General features: G+C 41.9%; 1 protein-coding gene across 3 annotated transcripts in view; it reads right to left on the reverse strand.

Moving 5' to 3' along the window:
- RGS6 (regulator of G protein signaling 6) overlaps positions 1-3,936 on the reverse strand; it is a gene marked incomplete at its 3' end in the record, with an annotated part of 252,176 nt that extends 248,240 nt beyond the window's left edge. For all 3 annotated transcript variants that reach the window (XM_082283290.1, XM_082283289.1, XM_082283288.1), the window contains exon 1: positions 3,898-3,936. In XM_082283290.1, coding sequence (XP_082139416.1) covers positions 3,898-3,915 — 18 coding nt within the window. In that variant the 5' untranslated portion in view covers positions 3,916-3,936. The remainder of the gene's footprint in view (positions 1-3,897) is intronic.
- Positions 3,937-26,861: the final 22,925 nt, after the last annotated feature.

Below are 26,861 nucleotides of genomic sequence, written 5' to 3' on the forward strand. Positions count from 1 at the left end.
ATGCAGATCATTTCTCTGACAATATATTTTGATATCCCTCAGAACATATATGCTCCCGTGGTTCTAAAAATCTCTAAACAGCACAGTTTGCAAACTCTACCCTGTCATAAGAGATCTCTCTCAGGAACAAGTACACCTGGCTATCCAATTTAGATTTTAATTTCTGTGGTTTCACTCTTCTTGTTATATTCCCCAGGTACTCCTCCTTATTTGTATCTTCAGTTCTTATTTAGTCAAGACCTAAATATTTTGATTTTTCTTACAATGACATGACAATTTTCCACCATTCTTTTGGTAAGAAAATTTGATTTGCCGAATTATTTTGATAATAGGTCACCTAACACGTCTGATGTCAGGAGGTGTCCGTGAACCATTTGTCTTTTGATATTGTCTGCAGAAGAGGAATTTTCAGACATGGATTATTGTAACAATGAGCCAAAGGGCCCCTGAGACACAGTTACCAGCACTTGCAAGACAGACTAATCAAGGACGGCTGGATTTCAAGGGAATGTGACCGGCATTTATAATCAATTTATATTTTTTGTTACTGTTTGCTAGTAGTGTTTTTTCTCCTCTCACTGGCTTTTATTGCATTTTTTTCCTTCCATGCTGCAGCACCCACACAACGCTCACAGACTGAAGTGAGGATGGGGATGTCACTCCCTGCTCCCATGAAAAGTAGGGTAGTGCATTTCAAACAGTTGTCTTAAGCACTGTGCACCACTCTTCCAGTAGTAATCCCCATCAATACATCTTCTCCAGATGTGGCCAGACTGACTGTACCCACGGAGTATTTAAATGGCAATGCAGTATCTGCAGCACCCTTACACTTCCATTGGGTACCACTGTGCCACACAGATAAACGACAGCACACCCTTACTGCAGCACCACCTGCAGCCCTGGGAGAGCCCGGGGCTCAGCACTGAGACACACAGAGATGAGAGGGCGCACAAGCCCAAGGAGTGGAATGCAGCTTGCTGAATTATAAACGTCTATCCTATGACATAGGCACCTGACAGCTAGATACCCATGATTGTCACTGGAGACCTGCTCAACACAGCTCATGTAGTTTAGGGTACAATTTATTTTAATAAGGGTGGGACGAGGCAAAGCAAACCCTAAACACTGCTTACTCTAACACATCTGCACTATTTAATTCACACACAGGTGTCATCCAAAACAGTGGATCAACATTGAGTATTCTGGATTAAAAAAATAATGCATCTCACAAATGGATAGATATCAACCCCTGAAAGGTTAACACTGAAGGTAAAAGAAAATAAGACTTATCTCATTGAGACCATCTGCTGTAGCAATCAAAGCAGTTAGAATTCATTTGCTTGCAGGAGTCCACAGAGAATAACATGAAGTAATTTGAGTCAAAATAAATTAGTTTATTTTGTTCTGCATGGCCAAAACCCATCCCACTTAGTTTTACCTACCTAAATAAAGAGCACAGCCTGTTCCAGGCTCTTCTTCAAAACGAAACAGGGAGAGGTTGCTCCAAAGGGACACTCAATACCACCTAAGATCAGGTTTGTCCTGTAAATGAGTCTCTCAGTGACTAAAAGAAAACCAGGCTACAACCAAGCTGTTGGCACATGAACTTCAAGAAGACCTCAGAGACTCCCAGTAAAGAAAGTATTAACTATTTGGGATTCTATTTCCAGGACTTTCCTCCCTCAAAACCCACAAACATGACAGTTATGATAAGCAACAAAATAGTTCACACTTACAGCAGGATTTACTGTGGTCCCACTATTGAAGACCACCCTTACTTATTCTTCCGAAGGGGGATCAACAATTGCATCTCAGGATCCCTGCTGTGAGAAGCAAACCTTTCCTTCTACTGTGACACAATACCAACCCTGAAGTGTAGGGTATTCTGGCAGATGGTGTTCAATATTTCAGGGAGTCCAGTGCAGTGTTTTTCTCATTCATTACTGGCAATCAAGCCATTTGAAAGGAAATGAGAGATGAAGAGCTAAACATTCATTTGGAGAGAGGAGAGATAATCAAAAGAATAATAGTCTTGTCTCAGATTTTGCATATGATTTTTCAACACTAAGGAAGATAAAATTGATGCGTAATACATCTAACTAATATCAAAATATCAAATAATATCAAATGCTAATATTAAAACTAGTATCTAAAATAATGTAAATTACATTTAGAAAGTCAATCACCAATGAAAATTTACTCTGAAAAATAGGTAAGATCAATACTTTTTATTCATAAAGCAACAGAAACACTCAGCAAAAAAACCTGACAGATGTGTTAGCTTAACATTGTCAATACAGAATACACTGTTAACTGCACAATGCATGGGGCATGGTATTCTAAAAGACAACTATGTATTTTGACAGGTGACTGTCTTATGAGGGGCTGATAATACAGACATCAGAGGAAAACCAGTAAGGGGAGATGAATCCAATAGTATGAGCATATTCCCCATTGATACCACAGAACTCACAAGCCCTATTCTATGTGACAATAATGAAACACTGAAAGGCAAAGAAGTGGAGAAATCGTAAAGTAGAAATGCCATGAGATGAACAGGAAGTAAGGCACACAAATCAAACAGTGTTTTCAAGAACAAGTAAGTGGATACTCTGCAGAGTCACAGATTTAATGCCCTAATTCTAGATCACACAACCAGGCACTTCTTTCATACCCCATATCTACTTCAGCCTACTGGGGTGTTGGACGTCTCAGCAAACAGGTTGGAAAAAAAAATCTGACTAAACGACTAGTGCTACTTCCAAATTAGGAGCCAAAGTGTTTTCATAACACATTCAAAACAAACAAGCCTACACATTACCCAGAAATTTTTCCCATGTTAACAATTCCAGATTCCAAACCAAATACACAACAACTAAACCAAAATTATGGATATCAAAAAGTAACACTTTAAACAACTCATGCTCCATACGAAACCTAAATTATTTTCTCAGCATATGAAAGTCATCAAGATTGCAGTCATGCAAGCAGAAAACTTAACCATGTACCCCCAACACATTTCAGTAATTTTACCCAGGATCAAGGAAACTTAATCTGAGCTAGCACTGTAGCTCTTAAGATAACAGAATGGCAGCTTGTTTAAGCTATGCAAGAAATTTCTGTCAGAACCATACAGCACTTCTGCATACTATATAAGAAATATTTTGCAGGCTAAATAAAATACATTTACATTATTTCATTAAACTACAAAAATACTACATTTCAAAGATTAAGGATACACCTACCCCAGAATAAAACAAGGCCTTAGCAAATGGGTCAACAGACAGCTTTCCTTCATCTTCTATGCTACTTCCAAAGTACTTCAGAATAAGACATTTTATCATGGTAAAAGAATGCTCTTTAACATCACACATTGCTGTTATTTTACCTCTAACTTATTTTTCCCTAGCACTTGAGAAAATACTCTTTTTTTAATTTAAGCAAGGCAATGGGAAGTAAGAACAAGGCCCTACAAAGAATCAAACTGCTAATTATGCAACAAGAAACACAATATGAATATAGAAAAGAAGTACCAAAAGATTGCTGCATGGCAGCTGCTTTGTGCTTAGTATGATAAAACTTGGAAGATATGTACGCTTATTTTAGTTAGCTGTGGTAAACTTGAACGATTACCTAAAGTTACATGACAAAAAAGTTACAGATTTCAAACTTGTCATCAAATATTTCATACTAAGAAGCTCATGTGCGTCCACTGAACAGAACTCAACTTCCAAGCTATCAAATGCTATAGTTTGAAACACCTACTTTCCTGAAAACTCTTTCAGCTATGCATCCAAGCAGTCTGAAATATACCTCTGACTTCAAAAGGCGCATAGGATCCTTTCACAAGACAACCACATAGAAAAGGGATTTTTGCACACAGCTCCAAATCCTTACCTTTCTGTAGACGATCATATTTGGAGAACTCTCCTCTGGGTCAGCAGTTTCTGCACTACTCGGATCAGTGGGTGCTTGGGCCATGTTTGCCTCTCGTCGCTCAGACTGCAAGGACAGAAGCAAAAGTCAGCATCACTCCAGGCTGCAGTGGAGCATGGCAAGGAGACGCAACTGCCTCCCAGGCAGGCAGACAGACAAGAACGGTACAGAGGGAATCACACTCCAGACTTCACCCCATGCAGGATTTTATCACACGGTGTCAGAAGTGACTGGTTTACAGGGTAACACCCCAAGAGAACAAGGACCACTGAGTCACACACAGCTGTGGTTTGGGTCATCACATACACACATTTCTCCCGCAGTTCTGAACTTTTATCATAAGCCCTCATTCGATAGAAGAATATCCAGTTAATACTTCACACACTTCCTTTTCTTGCTACATAGCACAACAGCTTTAACTTTTCCAGAAGCTTTGAGGTACCTGCAAACAGAAAGCTAAGAAGGCTTGCTGTGAGGCGAAGTGAAACCCCACTATAATCGGCAGGTGCAGCAGACTGTCAGGCACACTGACGGCTGTCGCCTGCAGACACTACAAGCCACTTCCAGCTCTCCACAACCCTGGAGCAGCAGCCAAGAACCAGGGAGGCATAGCTGCTTGCTCAGAGTAAACGGCTTCCCCTCACCTCTTCTCATGACACAGCCAGGAAGAGGCAGCAGGACACAAGCAGAGAACCACACATAATACTCCTTATCTTCTAGAAGCACAGAACTGCTGCCTCATCTCCTCCAGGTCATGCCAGCCTTGAGGCAACAGTATTATTTAAAAAAAACAAAAACAACAACAACAAAAAACAACCCAAGGGGCCTGGTGCACGGAAGACACTTTAAGTTCTAAGTCAAATGCTATATTTTAAATTTTTCTTCCACCAGCACATTTGACAAGTTACATTTAAATTAGAGGCTGCTGTGGAGCCACGTGGTGACCTTTCCTAACCTAAAAAGTAACACTGCTTCGTACAGACACTGGCATTAAAACTGTCTGACAAGTTCAATTTCTTAACATAGAAAGTACTGAAACATCCCATCTCAACATATTTCATTAAAAACTGAGAACAAAAGAAAAATCTATGTTCAAACAAGCATAACCTATGCCTTTAATTTCTAAAACACAATTCACCACTAAACTGTCTCCCTTATTTAAGGAAATAGATGCTTTCCTATTCCTTCACCCATTTTCACATTGCCACAGGCAACAAAGTGCCCCAGCATATAGTATACATACATACCATACCATTATATGTATAATACAGCCCTGAGCCATTCTAGCTGTCAGATATCAGCTCCCAAGGACAAGTCAAGAGCCTAGAATCAGACAAGCTCAGACCATCTCCCAGCTCTGTCCTTTCTCAGCAGTGAAAAGGCTACTGCTGTAACATGGCACCATTCACTAGAACCAGAAGCAACTGAGATACCCCCTTTAAGAAGACATAAAACAGACCAAGGTTAAATAATCTATGTCAATACAAAGTCATTCATTTCTTTCTTTTATCCTTAAGGTATGCATGCACACACACACAAGTGGGCACAAATGCATTTGTACATGAATATACCAATTTTGAAACTCAGTAATACATACAGTTCAAGTTAAAAAATATATATACAGATCACCCTTTAAAGGCATGTTCAGACCAATTTCGACACTATTTTATATTTAAAGGACATAAATTTATTTTAACCCCTATTCAACCTCGTGTCTTCCTAGAAGCCCAGACTCTACACTGTTGTGCCAGGTTGTGAGCTAAAAAGGAAATGGAATAAATTCTCTAAGCAAAATTATTAGATGCAGAAACAATTAACCAGCAGAAATGATGCAGGGTAAAGCATTTTTGAATTACAGCACTTCAAATTATTTACACAAATGTGCATTTTCACAATATTTCTTGGTCATGATTTCAAGGCACTGAAGAATAAGGCTCCAGGTTATCATCACTCAATTGAATGGAGCAGGAACTGGGTTGAGATTTTATGTAACTTTCTGAAGGCAATTACAAAGCAGAGTTGAAAGCATATGTCAAGTCATACAACTTTCAGCTTCACCTACAGTATATAAAGACCACATCCATCACTTATATTATGTGAGATTTTACATGCATGCTTTAAAAGAAAACAATTGCAACTAACTTTCATTTGAGAAATGCTCTTAAAAGAACAAAATTACAATTTCTAACCAAAAAGCGCTCTGCAGCACTACTTAGCTGTACTTCACCCATTGCGTTATTCACTCGGAACATCCACATTTACAAATTCTGTTGTTCTTGTTATACTGTCAGCTCACTTGATCTTTTCTGGTACTTCCATATCTTCCCCCATAGCACTGAAGCTTTTCATCTACTCCACTGCAACACGACAATAACATCATGTACAACACACAGTAGTACCTGGCATGCTGTTCATGGTGATATTGAGGGAGCCATTAAATTTGAAGGTCTACATAAGCCTAACATGTTGATCTACATAACATCTACGTAAGGTAATCAGTACAAGTGAACCAATCTGTTGTTGGAAGTCAGAAATTTGCAAAAGTGACTCCCACTAGTGCCCAGCATCTCCTGCTGGATTTCAGTCAGGAGCAGCAGGAGCAGGGCCACCTTGCAGGAGTGACAGCAGGATGGATATCTCAGAGAACAAGGCTGGAGACAAGGTAGGACTGAGGTGCACCCTGAAGCAGAGACAAGTGTGGGCATTCCCTCCACACAGTCAAGGCACTGCTGCTGCTGGGATAAACCTTAGCAGGCCAAGCCAGGGCCATTGAGGAATTGTGAGGACTCTGACCATTGTCCAAGTTTTTTCTCTTTCTTTTATACCCTTTTTAAAAACATGGAATTCTTTCTCATTGGTATTCTACAAGGAAAAAGAAAAAAATACTACAGATAAAATAGGACAGTGATATGACATGGCCATGTTCTTGGCTCTTCAAGGTGAAAGCACAGCAATGCTGGGTCCCATGGATTCCATTATACCTGTGCTTTTTAACATATGGGAGTTGAGTGGAACTCAGCATCCAGTGATGCAGGACTGCTTCACAGAACCACAGAATGGTTGGTGGTGGAAGAGACCACTGGGGGTCATCTGGTCCAACCTCCCTGCTCATGCAGGGTCCGCTAGGGTATGTTACTCAGGATTGAGTACAGCTTTTGAGTATCTCCAGTAACAGAGACTCCACAACCTCTATGGGAATCTGTTCCAGAGTACGCTCACCTGCAAAGTAAAGTTCTTCCTCATGTTCAGGTGAAGCTTACAGTGCATCAGTTTCTGCCTGTGGCCTCCTGTCCTTTGCTTTGGCACTCCAGAGAAGAGCCTGGCTCCATCCTCTGACACCTTCCCTTCAATACTTAAATACATGGATGAGGTCTCCCCTCAGCTCTCTCTTATTCAGGCTGAACAGGCCCAGCTCCCTCAGTCTTTCCTTGTAAGAGAGATGTTCCAGTCCCCTCTTCATCTTCATAGCCCTTTGCTGGACTTGCTCCATAATCTCCATGTCTCTCTGGTACTGAGGAGCCCAGAACTGGACACAGCACCCCAGATGTGGCCTCAACAGGGCTGAGAGGAGGGGCAGGATCACCTCTCTCAAACTGCTAGCAACGCTCTTCCTAATGCACCCCAGAATACCATTGGCCTTCTTGCCACAAGGGCTGCTGGCCCATGGACAGCTTGTTGTCCACCAGGATCCCCAGATCCTTCTCCAGATAGCTGCTTTCCAATCTCCAACCTGTCAAGATTTTTCTGAAGAGCTGCAAAGAGCTCTGGGGCTCCTCCTCCCAGCTTTGTGTCATCAGCCAACTTGCTGAAGAGGCATCTGTCCCTTCACCCAAGTCACTGATGAACAAGTTAAATGATAAAGGATGCAATATTGAACCTCGGGGGACACCACTAGCGACAGGCCTCCAACCACACCCTGTGCCACTGATCACAATGCCCTGAGACCTGCCATTCACACAGTTCTCAAACCACCTCCCTGTCCACATGTCCAGTCTGCACTCCCTGAGCTTTCCTATGAAGATATCACGAGAGAGCATCAAAAGCCTTGCTAATGTCCAGGTAGACAACATCCAATATTCTCCCCTCACCTATCCAATTACCCCACCACAGAAGGCAATCATGTTGCTTAAGCATGATTTCCCTTTGGTGAATTCATGCTAACTACTCCAGATGACCTTCTTGTCTTCCACATGCTTAGAAATGGCCCCCAAGGTAACCCATTTTATCACTTTTCTGGAGACTGAGATGAGGGTGACTGGTCTGTAGCTCCCTGGGTCCTCCTTCTTGCCCTTTTTGAAAACTGGGGAGACATTTGCTTTCTCCCAGTCCTCAAATACCTCTCCTGACTGAAATAACATTTCAAAGATGACTGAGAATAGCCTAGCAATGATGTCCACCAGTTTTCTCAATACTCGTGTGTGCTAACAAGGCCCATCAGGCCCCATGGACTGGAGATGTCAAATTGGACTAAATGGTCTCTAACACAACCCTCCTCAACCAAGGAAAGTCTTCCTTCCTCCAGACTTTCTCCCTGTAGCTGCACCAGTCTTGAGCATGGAAGAAATGATCTTTGAATATTGACCAGCTCTCTTGGGACGCCTCTTCCCATCGGCACATTCCAGTGGGATCCTTCCAAGAAGGTTCCTGAAGAGGCCAAACTTAGCTCTCCTGAAGTCCAGAGTCGTAATCTTACTCATTGCCCTGCTAGTTCCTAGAGGAACTAGCAGGATACTGAACTCCACAATCTTGTGGTCGCTGCAGCCAAGGTAGCCCCAAATTTTCACATTTCCAACAAGACCTTCCTTGTTAGTTAGTTGTCCTAATTAGCTGTCCAACAGCACACCTTTCCTCATTGATTCTTCCCCAACTGTACCAGACAGAGTCAAGGCTTTCCAAGAACCTCTAGGATTGCTTTCCTGTACTGCTACCATGCTAAAGCCTGGTCTCCAGCCAGTTCTCTGATGGGACAGTCTCAATAGCCTGGGGATGGTGGCACTGACTTAACACTCAGTGAGCACAGACAAACTGCTGGCTACATGGCAATAATACTTCTGACCCAGAAGCAACTTTGGTATAGCCCCAAGTGAGCACCTCTCCATCTCTGCCAGGGAAACGACCACCAAGGAGACAAGAAGGGACCCCAGAGTTAGGGCTCCAGTGATGCAGGCTACCTGCTGCAAACAAAAATGAGACTGCCCATGGTCAAAGTACAGCTTTTTTCTACCCTAATACTATGTTAATATGCTGCATTTACAACCCTTTAATTAATATAAATGTATGTGAAAATCCACATCTAATTTGCACAGTTCTCTGTTAAAAAACAAATCAAAAAAACCTACACAGTTTTCTCCTCGCTGTCAGCCCAGTCTACTCCAGATGCAGCAGGAAGCCAACCCTACAACACTATACAGACTGAAAACAGAATCTGCCTTCTGAACCTTTCTCTAAGCACATGTTTGTGATGTATCAGCCAGAAATGAATCCAACTTGGGCTTATAAAGAAATTTCAGCTACACTTAGCTGAAAAGAGAAAACAAAGATTTTATGTAGGTTTTTTTTTAGATCAAGCCTCCAGCTTAATTAAGACAGCCTCCAGCTAAGAACCTCACCAATTACTATCTGAAGAGTACTGTCAGCTCCTCCCTCCTATGGCCAGTTTGGTGTATTATCAGGGGCTAACTCACCCCAGCCTGCAGCCACACACCAGCAATCTAAATCCAAATGCACATCTTCAAAAAAATAAATGGTCTCTAAATTTCAACTTTCATGTTCAAAGATGCTGTTTTCCCACAGCTGTTTTTCTGACAATAGCCATGCTTGCAGTAATCTGGACTCCTCAGCAGCAAAAGTGGTAAAAATTGAAAACCATTTGTGCCAGTCATTCTCTCTCTCTGCCACACACAAGGAGAAAATCAGCAGTCTTCAACTTCTTGTTTATGGATAAGATGGCCTATTAAGCCTTTGAAAAATATTCCTAAAAATACGCTAAAAAGAGAGGGTACATTTGCCTCTTACTGATTTTTTCCTTTTTATGTTTTATTCTTTATTATAGAACGCTTCTGCTTTTCCCCCAAGAAACATAAGAACACTGGATTAGACAGGCAGCCGCTGACAAAATGCACCAAATCACAGTAAGAGTTCCCTCTCTCTCTCTTATCTGATCAGGCTCCTCACTCTCCCAAAAACCAGAAGCTGCAAAGAGATAAGGCTCCCATATGTCACAAAAGGATCAGTGAACTTTAAGGTAGAATAACCAATTAAAAACATGCTCTGAAAATCAAGAAAATTTTTTTCCAGTTTACCTTTTAGAGTTTCTGATACAGAACTGTAATTAGAAAAATTCAAATACAACCACCTTTACATTTTAATCCATAAATACTGTCAGAATTTAATCTCTGTGTATGTGTAAATTCAATGAAAACATCTGAGAAGTAAATTAAGAGATTACTCTTAGTGCTATCAAACGTCTTGACTGCTGTCAGAAAAAACCACTGGAAACAAGACTGTTGTAAGAAACCTCTTACAGACACAAAATCCCATGTGTTTCATAGAAATTAGCACATCTAGGAGTCCTTATAGACTCTGGGGTTTATATATAACAGAGAAAGAAAGAAGTACATTAGAAGAAATCCTGAAAAACAAACTATTTCTTGAAAATATCATCTGGATTTAACAAACTAATACAAGGTCATATTTCAATTCCTATTCTCCATTATAATAAATGAACTGTCAATGTGCAAAATTTGCACATTGAAAATGAAAAAGAAAAACATTTCTTGCACATCTGAGATAAAACAAGATAGTTGGTTAAAAAGGGAGAAACTGAATCACAGAAAACAGAATCTGCTAAATGAATTCCCATGGAGATACCTATCAGGACTGCTCAGCTGAAATATAATTTTGGGTGACAATAAGTAAAAACTACCTTTATGCTATGTAATTAATATATTTCAAGGGCAGCTTAAAATTGACATGCAGTGCTAATATCAAATCATGAGAGATTTAGTGCTTTAGCACACAATCATAGAGTGAATTACAATTTCATGTCATTAATACCTGGTTAATTTTTTTTCTAATTAGTGAAATACAACTAGACTACATGACTTTACGTGCCTGAGAAATCATATAACCACATTCCTTGCTGAACTGGTAATTACCTAAAAGGAAAAATCTCTACCTGATCTGCTAGAATATTTATATCAAATAGGTGGTTATTAAGGTGACAGGAGGGAAGAGATGGAAGGAAAAAATCACTTACTCTGAATTCAATTAATCCTCATTAATATTAAGTTGATATTTTACATCTATTACATAAATCTCTCTAAAACTGCACTGGGAAGAAACTTGTCTTCATGTTCTTTTTCTGGTTAATTATTACTTCATTAAACCAGGACTTGGGCATGCCAAGCATGTTGTATATACCAGAAGGCAATATACAGCCTATCATTAAGTTGATCCTGTTGACCAAGGCTAATACACCAACCAGAGGATCCCCAGGTCCTACCTGGGATATACTCCGCTTTTGACTGGTGTACCTCAGTCCAACCACTGCACAATTCACCTCTACTCCTCTTTCAGAAGTAAACCTGCATAATTAGCGAAATAACTTTCCCAAAAGGAACAGATACAACACCCATCTGAACAGACAAAAGCCAGGAAGACTGGAGCTGAAATCAAAACTCCACCATCTCTACCAGTTCCCTTTCTGGTGAGGAGGGGGAAACACTGGTACTACACATGGCACATCAACACCATGCCCAGTGGGGCAAGACTCGGCAAGCATGTCCTCCCCTGAGCCAGATGAGGAGGACATAAGGGCTACTGAAGCAAGGGCGGGGCATCCCCACACAGTGAGCCACGCCACAGGCAGCAGTGACGGAGAGAAGGTCTGGCCCCACCCTGGATACAATGGCGCTGCTCCCCTGCATGGACGGGTAGAGAAGGAAGTCTGCTTTCAATCAGTGAACTACACTCCCAAAGCATCTAAAAATCCCTCAAACAGCCATTTTGGACATCAAATTATAACTGAAGTTACTCCGAAAAGAGTTTCCTAGTAGAAGATTATCCCAGACCTTCTACCCCTCCTTGCAAGTGCTGAGCATTGCAGTACTATCAACAATACTCAGTCTGTTGCCTTTTTTAAGGAACAAAGTATAAACACTTCCAGCAGCTGCACTTAATGTTCAAATTTTTGCCAAAAAAATTCCTCCTTGTTTGTGGGAAAGCAGTTTTGTTCCCACTGGGAGAACTCAAGGGTTCTAAAGGACCCCATTCCTCCTCTTTCTGAGGTACCAGCTCACAGGGTGCCCTGTGCTGCAGCACAAGAGCTCAATACTTTCCTCACTCTACAACTGGCAGGATGAAGGATGGGCACATATCTAGGCCAGGGAACAAGCCAAGACTCTTTTGCCTCACTCTGACAGAGCAGAAAGAAAGGACCTAGCACCAGGACACTCCCTTTCTCTTCTTTTTAGGGAAACTGGGACCCTGATGAAGGCTGGGGTTTCCAATTTCTACTACTCTTACAGACATTTCCTAAAGGTGCAGCGCCCTTCCACAACTAAGTGCTTCTCATGTGGAAAACTTGCCTCCAAACATCCTACAGGTATGTCTACATTTCCACACAGTATTAGGGCAAGGAGCAAGCTCTGGGTTCCTGATCACCCACAGTGCTTAACTGCTAGTTTGCTCCCAGGTTCTCTTTTGTAGAGCTCAAAACCTAAGTGGATACAGATTTGGGAACACAGTTCTCCACCATCAACACTTGCTCTCAAGAGTCAGCATGGATGATCTTAAACGGGGTTTGGCTTCCTACTTCTTATCCATGCCTGCATCAGTCTCCCAAAAGGTTCTGCAACACCATACAGCTTCCCAATATGTCCCAAGTCCAACAATGCATAACCTCATCCTTCTGGAGGGCTGCAGGACAATCTCACTTTTTTAAAAACACTGTGCTTGGAAAAAAACCATCCACAACAATCACTGTATCCCAGGCCACAGAGATACCAGCTGAGGGCCAGAGGTCTGAGACTCCTCTGGCCAAGGATATGCAGTATGGATACACCCATCTTTTAGACCAAACTAGCTCTCAGACATGAGTCAATCCAAGTTACTTGGCTTCCTGCAAATAGACACAAGTTTAAACTAAGCCCCTGAGCAATCGAATGTGTAGGTGTCTGTAGGTACTTGTCACCAATCATTTGCTGTTCCCAATTATGTATGTTGGTTAATAAAAAGAGTAAATATTCATGGTGCAGTGGTCTAAACAATATTGCTAACCAGGGATGACCAAGGCTTCACACAACCTCCAAAAAGGGTGTTCTCCATGGTCTTGAGCAATTTTCTCTCCATCTGTGACACATGTCACTGTGACATAACTGTCTAAGAGACAACACTCGGGATGGACAGTTCTGGTTGCTCCATTTGTGTGAGCCACTGGCGATCTGCCTCAGTCACAGGTGATCAGACTGCTTCTTGATAAACAATATAAATGGACCACTTTCCTCCCCTTTCCCCAGGTTGCCACACACTCCATTTTGATTTTATGTATTTCTAAATCTGCAGATATTCCTAACTATTCTAGAATGCTGAAAATACTGTCTGGATCTGGATGTTACATCCAGGAAACCTAGGGGTGAAACCCAATATAAAGTAACTTTTGGCATCTAACTTTGACTAGGTTCTGACTTCCCAAGATAACCAGAAGGAAAAATGGAATGGAGATGGATGGTAATGAATATTGACATATGAATTGCTGGTTAACTAGGCAATTTTTTCCCTTTATGAAATCAATTGTTAAAATGGGCACTTGCATACTAAATTTACTTTTAATGGACAAGAATGATGTTATACCAGGAAGAAACTGCCTCCAATACACCCATGCCTCTTCCAAAGAATTCAGAAAAAAAAAATGCAGCGTTCACTGGTAATCAATCTCCCTTCCAATAAAATAATACTGCTGTGAGCACAAGGACTCTTGCAAAGGCTCTGAGCCAACATGCTGTTACCAAGGATAGCTACAAAGAATGTGATAGCAAGTATATGCTGAATATTTAACTAAAACAAGTGTCAGTGCTATACAAATTTAGAAATGCAAAGAGATAGCTATAACTCAACTTTGAACTTCATGTGAAGTGGTGATCCCAAACTACAGCAGTATTTATTAAGCACTATCAGCCTGCAAGGAGCAGCAGTTACAAAGCTGAAGCTGTATTTTGTTGCTTTGCAACAATGCCAACTTATTGGCCAGAATCATTCCCTGTGGAAAATGGGTAAATGTACTGATAATTCAGAGCTTGAGGGTAGACTTCTAATCCATTCTCCAATATAAATCTTCCACTGGATCAGTTAAGGTGTGCTAAGAGCATCCTGTTCTTTGAAGCTGGTCCATCAAATGCACCATCTCTGAAAGTGCCTTGCCTTTATGTACCGTAGAAAATACTAGTTCCAACTACAGTAAGCTACTTCTGGGGGATGGGCTGCACTTTGTATTTTACATTGTATCCAGTAAGCTGAAAACAACTGAAGAAAATTGATTCAAATATAAACCTGAATGAGAAGATGCACAAAATCATGGATGCTCTAACACAAACTGACAAGAAAATATTGAAATTAAAAAAACAAAAAAGAACAAACAAAACATAGGCCTCAGTGCTTGTTAGATTCCAGATTCAGATTTACTCCACCTAAACTCCCTGTTCCCAACAGAGCTTGCTCAAATGAAGCTCCCTTCAAGCAGTCTTACGCAAGTTGATAGAACCAATCCAGCCCCGCATTGATCAGAGACTGTATAATCTCATTTAAAATGCCCCAAAGTGCTGAGAGTTCTTGCTGGTTGTTCATTCTCAAGAGGATGGAAAATTGCAATTACCCTGCAATCAAATAAAATGGGAAATTTGCTACCCTAAAGCACAGGTGTCCTTGAAGATGTGGCACCCACCATGAAATACCCTTGGTGCAAATGAACACAACTGGTTGCATGCCACCTAGTCAAGGACATGATGCAATATACTATGATTTTACTGCCCTGCTGTTTATCACAACAGCACACAGCCTTTTCAGATGCAAATTACACACAAATCACTTCGGTAATTGCAATGTAAAAAACACTTAAGCCACTCCTGAATTAGCTAGCTCAAGTCCGTACACCACACATCCACACAGTTCAGCAAAGCCTACAAATCCCAGTACTGTGGTTCATTTAACCTGAACTTCACAATGCCATACCTGCACTGCTACAAATACCAATATAGGCTACATACATTATAAATAGGAATATACTTGACTACTGCTGCTGTTATACTATAATATTCCTATAAAGACTGTTGGTTTAATTGAGCTAATACATGTCTCTAACAGATTGCTCTTACACTGATGAACACATAATCTAAAACTAGTTGCTCATCTGTGACACAGGCAAATAGTACTTTCTTTTACAAAATGATAAATTAAGTCGCAGAGAAATTAAGTGACTTCCCACATTGACACAACAAATGACAGAGCAATAAATTGGACATCTAAACCCTGACTTTCAAGCCATTAGTTATCATTTGCTCAACACATCCCCATAGCGTAGTAGGCTCGCAGTAATCAGTGTGAGGATCTTTACCTACCCCCTGAACCTTTCACTGCTGATGCCAGGTTCTATAAGCACAGTGTTTAAAGTGTGTAACTGAAGATTCCTGCAAAAGTACAGCACTAATTCCTCCTCACTGTCTCACGTGCACCACTCCCGTGCAGGCAAAGGGCAGTACCTGTGCTGCTGAGCCTAGGAACAGATAGCTGTTTCCAGCATGACAATGCAGAGCTCCTGGGATATCAGAGTGTCAGAACCTTATTGCTCACTGAAATTTTAATCTTCTTTTCTTTCCTTCTCTCCACATTCTTTGCCACCCGCTACAGAGATGTTAAAAAATAGTATGAGATCTGATGCAACACAAGTGGGTAGGAGCAGTCTCTCTTGACTCCACAATCTTTCTAGAGCTTGACAACCAACAAGAAAAACACAAATTAGCTCCTCTTTCTTGCTCCTCTTCATACATAGAGCACAACAACAGAAATTAGCTTGTTCCTCAGTCACCACAATATGCTATTACTCCAGCTGGAAACACTAACTGAAATCATGGAAATGTCTTTTCATGGTAAAATTTATATAGATTAAGAAAACACTGTGGATACAGGAACACTAATATCATCCTTTATAAACTTTAAAATCCACTACATTATTAAAGGAAAGTTGCAATCAAACAGTTTAGAACTCTCCATGACATATCTATTATTATATTTTCAAAGATATAAAGACACACCAAATTTTTCAAAGTACTCTAGCCACCTCTAAATCCCCATAAACCCACCACCACAAAAATGCAAGTATTGCTCTCACAGTCACCAGACAGAAAGTTAAAAGATGAAGAATGGAGGCAGAAATTGCAGAAAAAAAATAGATTTAGAGATGTAAGAACATAATAATTCAGTTTAGAATATGAAGACAGATGTTCAACTATATGTAAGTGTTCAAAGATGCAAAGACAAAATTTTGTAGCCTGAGGAAGTCAGATGTGTAACTCCACAGGAACAAAGTGACTGACCAGATGCTTCAGAAAAAAACCACCATCACTAACTACAGTCACCCAGAAGTTTCTGAAATGTGCTTGGCCAGCACAGCTCTGGTCAGCTTGCCTCATGCAGAAGGAGCTGCCAGTGAACAGGGTTAAAAGTACCACTACAGCTTCAGTAATAGCACAGGGCCACCATGCTGCTTGATACTTCACGTGGCAGAGTGCTATCTTACACCACATTCGGGACAGCAGTTCAAAGTCTGACATGAAGAAACATCCTTCCAAATGATCCACATAATTTTCTTATTTTACCCAGGTTTTCTTTGTAATTACAATGCTGAGGTGTGAATTGACATAGATAATAATGCAGCCATGAAGATATTGAGAAGAGTCCCAGGACAAACCAGGAGCACTTCAATTCTGACAAATAAGTGCAGTATTTATTACCTGAAACAGCCCAGGGCTGCTCAGTGAAGTGGACCTGTTTGTTCCTACAATCTCCCCTCTAGAGAGCCAAGGTGTGCTTCCAGAAACTGAAGGTGTTTCCAGCTTCCAGAAACTGAAGGTCCAGGTAACAAGCCCAAACAACACAATAACCCATCATAAGGGCAAAACTGTACTCTTGTAACACTAGGCATGGGAAGAGAGCTCGCCCTTGTTCTGCTGCCACTATACAACTGCAGTGCTTGATTTAGATATCAAAGGTGCACCCAGCCAAAGCCCCTGGGTTATTTATCCCTCGTTCTTGAAAAGCTGAGGACTCATACTGTTATCAAGGAAAGAAAAAAATCATCACCCCACAACACCCTTGCATTTTTGTTAGGAAGCCTGAGCCATGGCACTACAAGATCCCAAAGTTCTACCACAGACTAACACAGCATCCCAATGTACCATGTTAAAATGACACACTGCAGCTATTTTCTCTTCCTGCCAATCCATATATATTAGCTTCTTCTCTTTCCCTGCCATCTGTTAGTTTGCTGCAGTCTGCTGGGACAGGACTGCCCTCTTCTTTTCTCCCCTTCTTGCCTGCTCAAATGGACGACAACAAAGCCTAGCACTTCCTGTCCATCCATTCAGCTTTCCTCAGCTGCCTCAGAAGCATTAACAAAAGCAGAGTTACTGCCACGAATGAAAAGTGCTCTGCTCACCTCTGCTGTACCAGTGTGCTCACCAGAATTACATGCTAGACACTGAAACACCCTGTAAATGGTTAGCAAGGAGGTAGCTGCTGCTTTAAGAGGACACACCTTTTCCTCTTATCCGTGGGCATCATTGATTAAAACAGGTATCTGTACCACCGGCATCACAGGAACTATCAGGGAGAAACTAAGGTAAGCAGCATTGACAATTACTCTATACAGCAACCTACTGCAACTTTTCTTTGAAGGCAACGGAACCAAGGAAAAACCAGAAAAATCAGTTGAACAGCAATCTTCTATTACCATAAACCTCAGTATAAGATGTATAGCAAATAACTGTTTTCCCCTCTAATACGGTTCAGAACGGAATAAAGAAGGGCTATCTAACCCATCACACTTGTAGCCAGTTAGGAAGGAAATTGGAATGTTCGTCATCAATTGTTCTCTCAGTCAGATCATTAGAAAAAGGAACAGCTCATCTAAAAATAAAGTCAATATTGGCTGAGTCTAAACAGTTTCTTCAGCATTTCACACACACATTCAAGCAATGAACACTATTATTCTGTGCTTGTAACAATATGCCCCCAAGTCAGTAACTACTCTTCAACATCTGACCTTTTTTAAAGCATATTTACAAGGAAGTATAGTGAAAGTGTTCCAAATCAGCTGGTGAGAAAGTATTATGGATCATAACCTCACAGTAAACCATTCCTAGTTCTTCTGATCTGCAAGATTAGAATAAATCTGGAAACAAAAAAAAAAAAAAAAAAAAAAAAAAAAAAAAGGAAAATTATGATATCAAATATACTTCTACTCAAAAACAAATCCCAGTTGGATGTGGAGAATATTCAGGATGATATCAAATATCTTAAATCCCCTAAGCTAAATATCTTAAAATCCCCAAAGCTTTGAACTACAGTTAACCTCTTTAACTGTGTTCTACGGCAAGCAATTCCAAAAACCACTACACCTTTACGAAGCACTTTTCACTCTAACAGCTCACAAAGCACTTCCTCCAGAAACACAAAGGAAAAGTAGCTCTCTTTGGGGTGGGAAACCACCAATATCTACTGCAACACACCAACACAAAGGTGAATTTTACAGTATGACTTTATTTATCAAAGACAAATTTTCCTGCTTTCCAATCCCTACACACTGGCAGTCAGCAAATAAAATGCAATCAAGAGCAAATTATGCGTATCTTTAATTTCAGGGAAGCATCATGTAGCACACAGGCTACAAGTGGGATGCAGTTCTGGCAAGTCCCTTGCAGGTCAGCTGAAGGAAGCCCTGACTTACCTAGGCCGTCCCAGCGAGGGCAGTGCCGGTGCAGACGGGACGCCAAGCTCAGAGCCACAGGCGTAGTCAGCTCCTGGGAGCGGCAGCCCCGGCTGCTATTATGTCTGCAGCGTACAAGCGGCAGCGTGCCGTTATTTATACAAAAACCAGCACCTTCCTCGGGAAAAAAACACTTGAAGCTTCTTACTGGCCCTGCAACACACTCCTCTACTTATGCCATCACTGCTAGTGACTAAGAGCAGGCTTTCAGTGTCACAGGAGATTAAGATTCTGGGATGAGAGTGCCTGGCAGCTTTACTCTCACACACCGATCTGTCTTCATGCAAACGCACTTTGTCGGCGGATGAAGTGTATTACTGCAATACGCTATCGAAGCGAAACAGTTTCCAAGTTTTCCCACAGGGCACCAGCTCCCCCTTCAAGCTGTACCCCAGCGCTTGCTCCCCCTAGTCTTTCTCCGAGGCCTCCCCCGAAAAGACCTGCGGTTTCTGGGCACCACAACTCTTGTCCTGTGTCCCCACCGAGCTCCGGCTCCCGTGCGCTGCCCGCACACCTGCCGGGACACCGCGTCCCCTGAGCCGCGCCCCGCGGGGCGTGGGCACCCCCGCACCGCCCGGGCACCTCCTGCGTCCTGCGCCGGGACCTGAGGCCGGGCCCCTTCCTCCAGACCCCGCGGGAGGGCAAACTGCAGCCGCGGTGCTCTCGGGGGTCCGCACGGCCCGAGCAGAGCACGGCCTCCCCCGGCCGGGCACCACATACACAGGCACACACACGTAACACACACGCAGAACACACGCCTTGCACCTGTCCGCTACCACCGACGGGGAGCGAACTCCCACCCCGGGGGCTCGGGGCTCAGCTCTCCGCGGCGGGACTAGCACCGGGATCCCGCTGCCACGGCAGAGCCGAGTGACAACCGCTCGCTACACAGATGCGGATAAGCAGGAAAAAGACGGCGAGGAGAGCAGCCCACTCCCATTACCTTGGCAACCGCGCCGCCGCCGTCCCCTGCCGCCCCTTCGCCTCTCCTCAGGGACGGGGAAGCGCCCGCAGCATGGCGTGAGCCTGCGGGCGGGGCCGCCGGCCAGCCCGGGGCTTCTCTATGCGCCTCTTCCAAAAACCTCCCGTTCTCCTCAGCCCCCCTCAGGCTGCGGCGGGGACGGCGGCCGGGGCGAAGCTGCCACGACCAGAGCGCGGCGGGCACACCGCGCCCCGCCCGACCCGGCCCCTCGCTGCCGCCCCCCGACCCTCTGCCGAGCCCGTGCCGGGCGGGCGGGGCCGGGGACGGCCCCGGCTCCGGCCCCGCCGCAGCAGCGCCCGCTGCGGGCAGCCCGGGCGCGCCGCCCCCGCCCGGCCCCGCCGCCGCTTCCCCCCAGTGCCGAGCCGGCCGCCCTTTGGCGGTGACGTGGGGGAACTTCAGCCCCCGTGTCCCGCCACCCCGGCCACTGCTGGGGCACTCGGCGCAGCCCCGAAGGAAGGTATGGAGCTGAAGGCAGGCCTTCTATCTCTTGCAATCTTGGTTATGTGTTGAGTCGCACAATTAAAGTGTTTGGCAGAAGTCCTCCATCTGAAACCAGGAAAGTCTCGTCTCTTGGTCACGTTCCTCCAACAGTCAGGATTCCCTAACTAACACCTGGGCTTTGCACACCGTCATCAATCTTAACAGGCGCCACAACTCCAACAAAACAGCTTGGAGACCCAGCTCTTTCACACAGACCTGTCCCATCGACAAAAGACATTGCTGTTGGTTAGGATGAGTTTCCACAAATTAACGAGGTGAGCGAAGGAGCTTGCATACTTCCTAGGGGAAATCCACCAATTTCTCTATTGGCTGACATTTTTATTCCTTTTTCTCCAGTAGGCAAGTTAAGCTCACTTTGCCCAAAACTGACCCTCAGGTCTGAGAGTCCTGTGCTGGGATGCACTAGGACAGACCATTGACAGGAGGCACCCACACCCATCTCTGTGCCAAAGTTTGTGAATTTCCAAGGTTTGGTTCCCACACATCAGATTCATTACGGCAGTTGAAACTCTTCACGATGAGGCTGTCAGCTGCACAGGGGTAAGGCTCCCTTACCTACCCATGTAGCCTGCCATAAAGGCCCTTGTGTGGTGTCTCTGTTCCCTCCATTTCCTAACATCGTGGATCTTATAGAAACTAGGTTTTTATTTCATAAGCCTGCTGATTGACACCAAAAGCTATCATGTTCAGGGATGTCCTGTTATTTTATGGCTATAGTCTGCCCAGCACAATTTTTGGTGTCATCTGGTACACTAAACTGCTGCAGTAATTCAAATGTTAAATTCATAAGAAAAATTATTTGTGGTTCAACTGTGCATCACTTCCATTTCTACTGGATCCATATCTCCATCTTTACTGTTAGTGGCTACTCCTTCCTTAGTCTTGCAAATGCCAGTTTCTAGCCTGCATAGTTTGTACATGCTTCTTCAAAAAGGTCCTTCATCAACACAGAAGATACATTTCTTTCCCTGTCACACTCAAAATTGCATCTTAGTGGCAAAATTCTGCAGTTATGCCTCACACAAGCTCATTGACCCTTATTAGACTTTACAGGGTGTTGATTCAATTGATTTGGTTCAGATTTCAGCTGTGGGAATTTAAATACATCTGTTGCAGGTTAATACATTTTGATCTTGCTGAACCTTCCCTGATTGTTTTGTTCAAAGAAAATGCACCTCTCAAACACCATGGGATATTTTTGGGATTCTTTTTTTGAAATAAAAATAATCTAAAAAATATTTCCCCTTTATATCAAGTTTGAATTTAAATTAACTTTCATTCCCTTTGGATTAACCCAAGCATGTTATATATTATTTGCTGCACAGAGTTGTCTGGCAAAGGGAGGAAAGAGAGAATGGCAATCTATGAAATAAAGATTTCTTTTTTTTACAGAGATTTTCTCAGCAAAGCATTTTAAATCAGTAGTTATATGGAGTTATGCTGGGTTATGACTACATGTAATATCAACGATGAACTATTTCAGTGTCTTAGGTCTGTTCAAGAAAAACTATTTCAAGACTACTCTACACGGTCTTCGTTCTCACAGCTCCCTCAAAGGAGTGTGCATGCAGTAGTCAACAAATCTAAGTGCTTAAATATATCAGGTTAACTCAGACTAAAATGCAAGTTCTATAGAAATGCTCTTTTCAAAGTGCAAGATAGATAGAAAATATTTCACATGCGTATTAACACTACAATTCAAAGAAATTACCGATATGTTCCCTGGAAATATATCCAGCCTGAGTATTACCATATTACAGCAGCACACAATGCTGAGAAAGGAAGCTGAATGGAGACATTATAGCAAAAGTGACCTCCATGCTTATTTTAATCATGCTCAGCAGAAGAAATTGTAACCAAAAAGTACAAATAAAAGGAAAGGCAAATGATAAATAAATACAATTTAAATGGTATTTTAGGTTTGGATAATATTTCATGCCTTATTTCTCCATTTTATACTATAATTAAATGAATCTTTGCCTAGTGGCTTCTCTCAAGTAACAACGATTCTTTGGTCCCTTGAAGTAATAAATGGTATGGAGAAAAATGGCATAGCAACATTTTTTACTTTCATGCATTAACTACTAAAATAAATGATACATAATTAAAACCAGATAAAACCAGGCTAGCTTTGTATTTGCATTGATCCTCATGCTGAAAACAATGTAGTCAGACTTGGTTCATCACAGCAATCATTTCTCAGTTTAGCCTCTTTCTCAGCGGGAGAGTCCAGCAGTTTGATGAGTATGATTAGAGATGCAGAAGCAGTTCCGTTTAGATCAGTGGGACATCTCAAGTTGATGTAGAACTACGTACATACAGCAGTGTTTGCAGAAAAAGACTGTGCATCTGAAGCACTGCTTTGCTCACTAAGCACTGGGGAAGAATGCATGGGAAGGGATTGCCATGCATCTTTCTGCCCAGGAGGGCAGAGTTTTATTGTTCCCTTTCCACCGTATTATATGATGAGATCTAAAAGCCAGAAGAGACCACCATGCTCCACACCAGGTATGGAACATTACCTGTCCTTAATGATTAAAACTTAATCATTAAAACTGAAGAACCTGAGCTAGATTTTAATTTTCACTAACATGTCCTATTGAAAATATTTGGTCAGCTTTTCTTTATCCCAGAGACTGATTTCAATGACAAAACCACACCTTTTATAAAATTATCATATCTTCTATTGAAGACTGCAGTGGTAGAAAACTTTCCTGATGCCTAGTAATGTTCTCCCAAAGTTGTATTATCCTCATTGCTGTAAAGAGGTCATTTTATCAGCTTCAAAATGTACAGCTTTCAACCCCTGCATATCGTGGCTGACACTAGAGTTACACATGCTCACAGGGCTTGTGCTAACTCTTACTCACAGCTCAACAGTGGGAGTCTCCAGGGTATTCCAACAGCTTCTTCACATGGTGAAGAGTCACAGTGCAGCATGTTCCCCTGTGATCATCTGAAGAAAGGAGGAGTAGATATCGCTAACTTTCTGCCAGTAGCATCCTCCTCTCCTGGTGCTTGAAAAGCTCAGAAAAGCAGAAGATGCTGCAGCTGCAGTAGTAGCGGTGCTCTGAGGTAGGGCCAGTGTTTTCCTTTCAGTCTGCAAACCAGCAGCGTTGTTGATCGAATGAGTAAGTGTTACCCCGTAGCACTTACTTCATAAATATTCAGTAGCTGTTAATTACAAGAAAAAATGGAGCTGCTGGCTCGAGGTGGGTGCTGAGACGTCACTAAAGTGGTGCTTCTTCTCATTAAGGCAATAAAGCAGAGTAAGTGTCTCTGTCAGAGGGGATGAAAAAAGCAAAGAGGTTTTCAGAGTTGTTCAAGGCAGGTTTTCTTTTTCATAAAATGTTTAATTTAACGGTGACCTAGTTTTACAACAGCTTTCGTGTCTTGGCTTTTCTTATCTCCTGTGTCTTAGCCTACATCATTAGAACAGCAGAGCAATAGGCTTTACAGATTTTGTTAAAGCAAACTAAATAAGGCCTTACTGGGTGGATTAATTCTTCTCTCCTGTTTTGTTTCAGGCAGTCGTTATGTTATAGTTTCTTTGTAGTTTTAAAGAAGTTTTAGCACGTCTTTCATGGCACTTATTATAGATTTTCTTTTAAATGTCAGCTCAAAGCCCTTTGCTTACTTTATGGTACATTTCTGAGTATGTATCAGACTGCAGAGGCACTCTTGAATTCCTCAGCCTTCTTACAGAAGGATCCTTTGTTTTGTAAACATTCAATTAACTGTATTAAATTGGTGGCTAGCTTGACTAGCAAATTTGGACATTTACAGGCAGTACAGACTCATGCCAGCTTTCAGCAGGAGCAAGTTGTGGGGTGCCATTAATTTTACTTACCTTACTTCACCCACCAGGAAAAAAAAGTTGTTGTGCATCCTGTCATTGTGACTAATAAACAGCAGGTCAAGTGATGCTTGTTCTCTTTTTCATTGTGTGCTACATACAGTGCTCTCAGATACTGTTTTATGGTACCCCTCTGTGATTCCTAGCTTGTCTTCATGGAAGTGTTCTTTAAAAACTCCATTAATCTCTATTGAGTGTGCTGTGTTCCGTATGGATTCAGCAGAAAAAGGGAGCAATTAGAAAAATGATAATTCAGCCATGCAGCTCCAAAACACACCAGGTCTTCGGAAAGATGGTGCTTCCTTCCACCTCCATCTCAGAGATTCTCAGGAAATTTTATCCTTCAAGAGTCAAGCATGAGGAGCCTTGCTGTGGCTGAGTCCTTCGTGCATACGCTTTAAGGAAGGAAACACAGCGTAGGAGATGATGCTACATCTGCCAGGTTTATATGAGTGTGAGTGCTTTCTCTACAGGGAGAATTTTCCTGTGGGGATCTCAGCCCACAGAGGTTTCCATTGATCCATGTTAACGTGTTTTGCAGAAATTGAACATGTCAGACTGAAAAATGCAAGTAATGTACACTGGCAGTTTCTGAGCAGTGACTTAAACAGTGTCAAGCCCAATGTATACTTCTACACCTACAAGGATCGTGCAAGCTAAAAGAACAAAGACAACTTAATAGGAACCATTCAGAGCCAGCATGTACTGGCCTTGTTGAGCTTCACTTAATTCCTCCCTTTGTGCAAAGGGATTTCAGTTGCCTTTGCAAACATGAAATTTGTGCCAGCTCTAATGCTTTTTACATTTTGCGTGACTTATAACAAACTTCTCAGTGACTTGTTATCATCAGGGAAAAAAGCCATGGTGGTGAATTTCAGGAATGGAAGAACTTGTGTCCTGAATCTAGGAAAATCACAAAAACAAAAGTATTGAGAATCTTTTTTTTTTTATTTTGATAAAACTAAAGACATCAGAAGAGCATTAGTAGCAGTTCTTCTGTTCATTTTTATCAATAAAGAACACTGTGGGAAAGTAAAATTCACAGTCTTTTTAAATCCTCCTAAGAAAGTCTGGAAGACCCTGTTTGTTTAAAGTATTGAAAAGAGATTTGTGTAAGAAGCTTTGCTTTGCACTGTCTTACCTGGAGTCCCAAAATGGACAAAGAGCAATACACCTAATCAGAAGAGGAGGGACTCCATTCCCTCAGTATCCAGGTTCTTGCTCAAATACAGCAGAGGCATCCTTTTCTCTTCTGCCTTGGCAATCTCACATCTGAACAAGTCAGAGCACTGGCCGAGTGAGGAAATTAGCATCGTCTCATACTCTCCTGTGTTAAAGAGAGGACTGTAGAGGGGATTTTAAGTTCTTCTGTAACATCTATCAATTGCTAAGATCTCTCCACATGTTCTTTTAGTTCCTCAGGAGATCAGTTTTTTGATATCTATCAATGTTTATTCTTTTATGTCCTTTAGTCAAGAACAGCCTTCTGGCTGCACTCCATCCATCTGATCTGAACTTTTAAAGTTTTCCTGAACGTGGCAGACCCTCAACTTCTGCCATGTCAGGTAGCCAAATGTTATGAAAACTCATGGCACTAAGTGGCAGAAATGTGTGAATGCCCATAGAATTCAGGTTTTCTCCAGCTGGTCTTTACCTGCTGGTCTGGAAAAGCTGCAGAAGTAGTACTTACCTTGAATAAATCGTAACATTCTTGACTTTTTTCTTCTGTGATATTGCAAAAGTTTCCTTTGGACTTTTTTTCTGTTTGAAATAGGTTTTACGATGATTAATTACATAAGCTGTGATGGGAAGTGCTGCACGGTGGGAATGAAGAACCTGAAGTGTGGAGGAAGGCATGAAATATGTTTTAAAAAACCCTTAAATCCAGAAAGATGCGGTATGTGCCTTTCATAGCCCTGATCATACTCTTCATATGCTATATCCCTCTCTCACCAGCATTTATCTGTGTCTTATTAAACTATGCATTTTTCACAGCAGAAACTATATCATCTCATGGTTTTGAAAAAGCATTTACCATATGGAAGAAACTGCAAACATCACCATGAACCATGTTTCTTTTCTGTACTTAGATGATTTATAGTACCCACCAACACAGTTCAAGTATTGAAATGCATGTCTCTGTGTTTCTGTATCTATCTATATATGTTCACTTTATGTACACATACATTTCTAAATATAAAATCTTTCTCTAATAGTTACAAAAAATGTGCAGGGTGTTGATGATTTATCTAAATCAGATGGTACCACTTCTCCCTCTTTGGCTAATTTATGTAGCTAAACATCACAGTGCATGTTCTGGTTTTGGTAGGGAAGTTTAACATTTGACATGATTTTGGTGAATATTTAGTTACTTCATTTTGTTGGGTTTTTTTCCTATTAACAGCAGTTAAACCTCTACACAGTCAAATATTTCTACATTTTTGCATAAGAAAAGTCCTTAAACTCGCCTTCAAATTCAAGTGACAATTAACATTTATTTATTATATTTATAATAATTTTCATATTATAAATTAATATTTATTATATTT

The sequence above is a fragment of the Coloeus monedula genome (assembly GCF_965178545.1).
Source record: "Coloeus monedula genome assembly, chromosome: 6".
Lineage (NCBI taxonomy): Eukaryota > Metazoa > Chordata > Aves > Passeriformes > Corvidae > Coloeus > Coloeus monedula.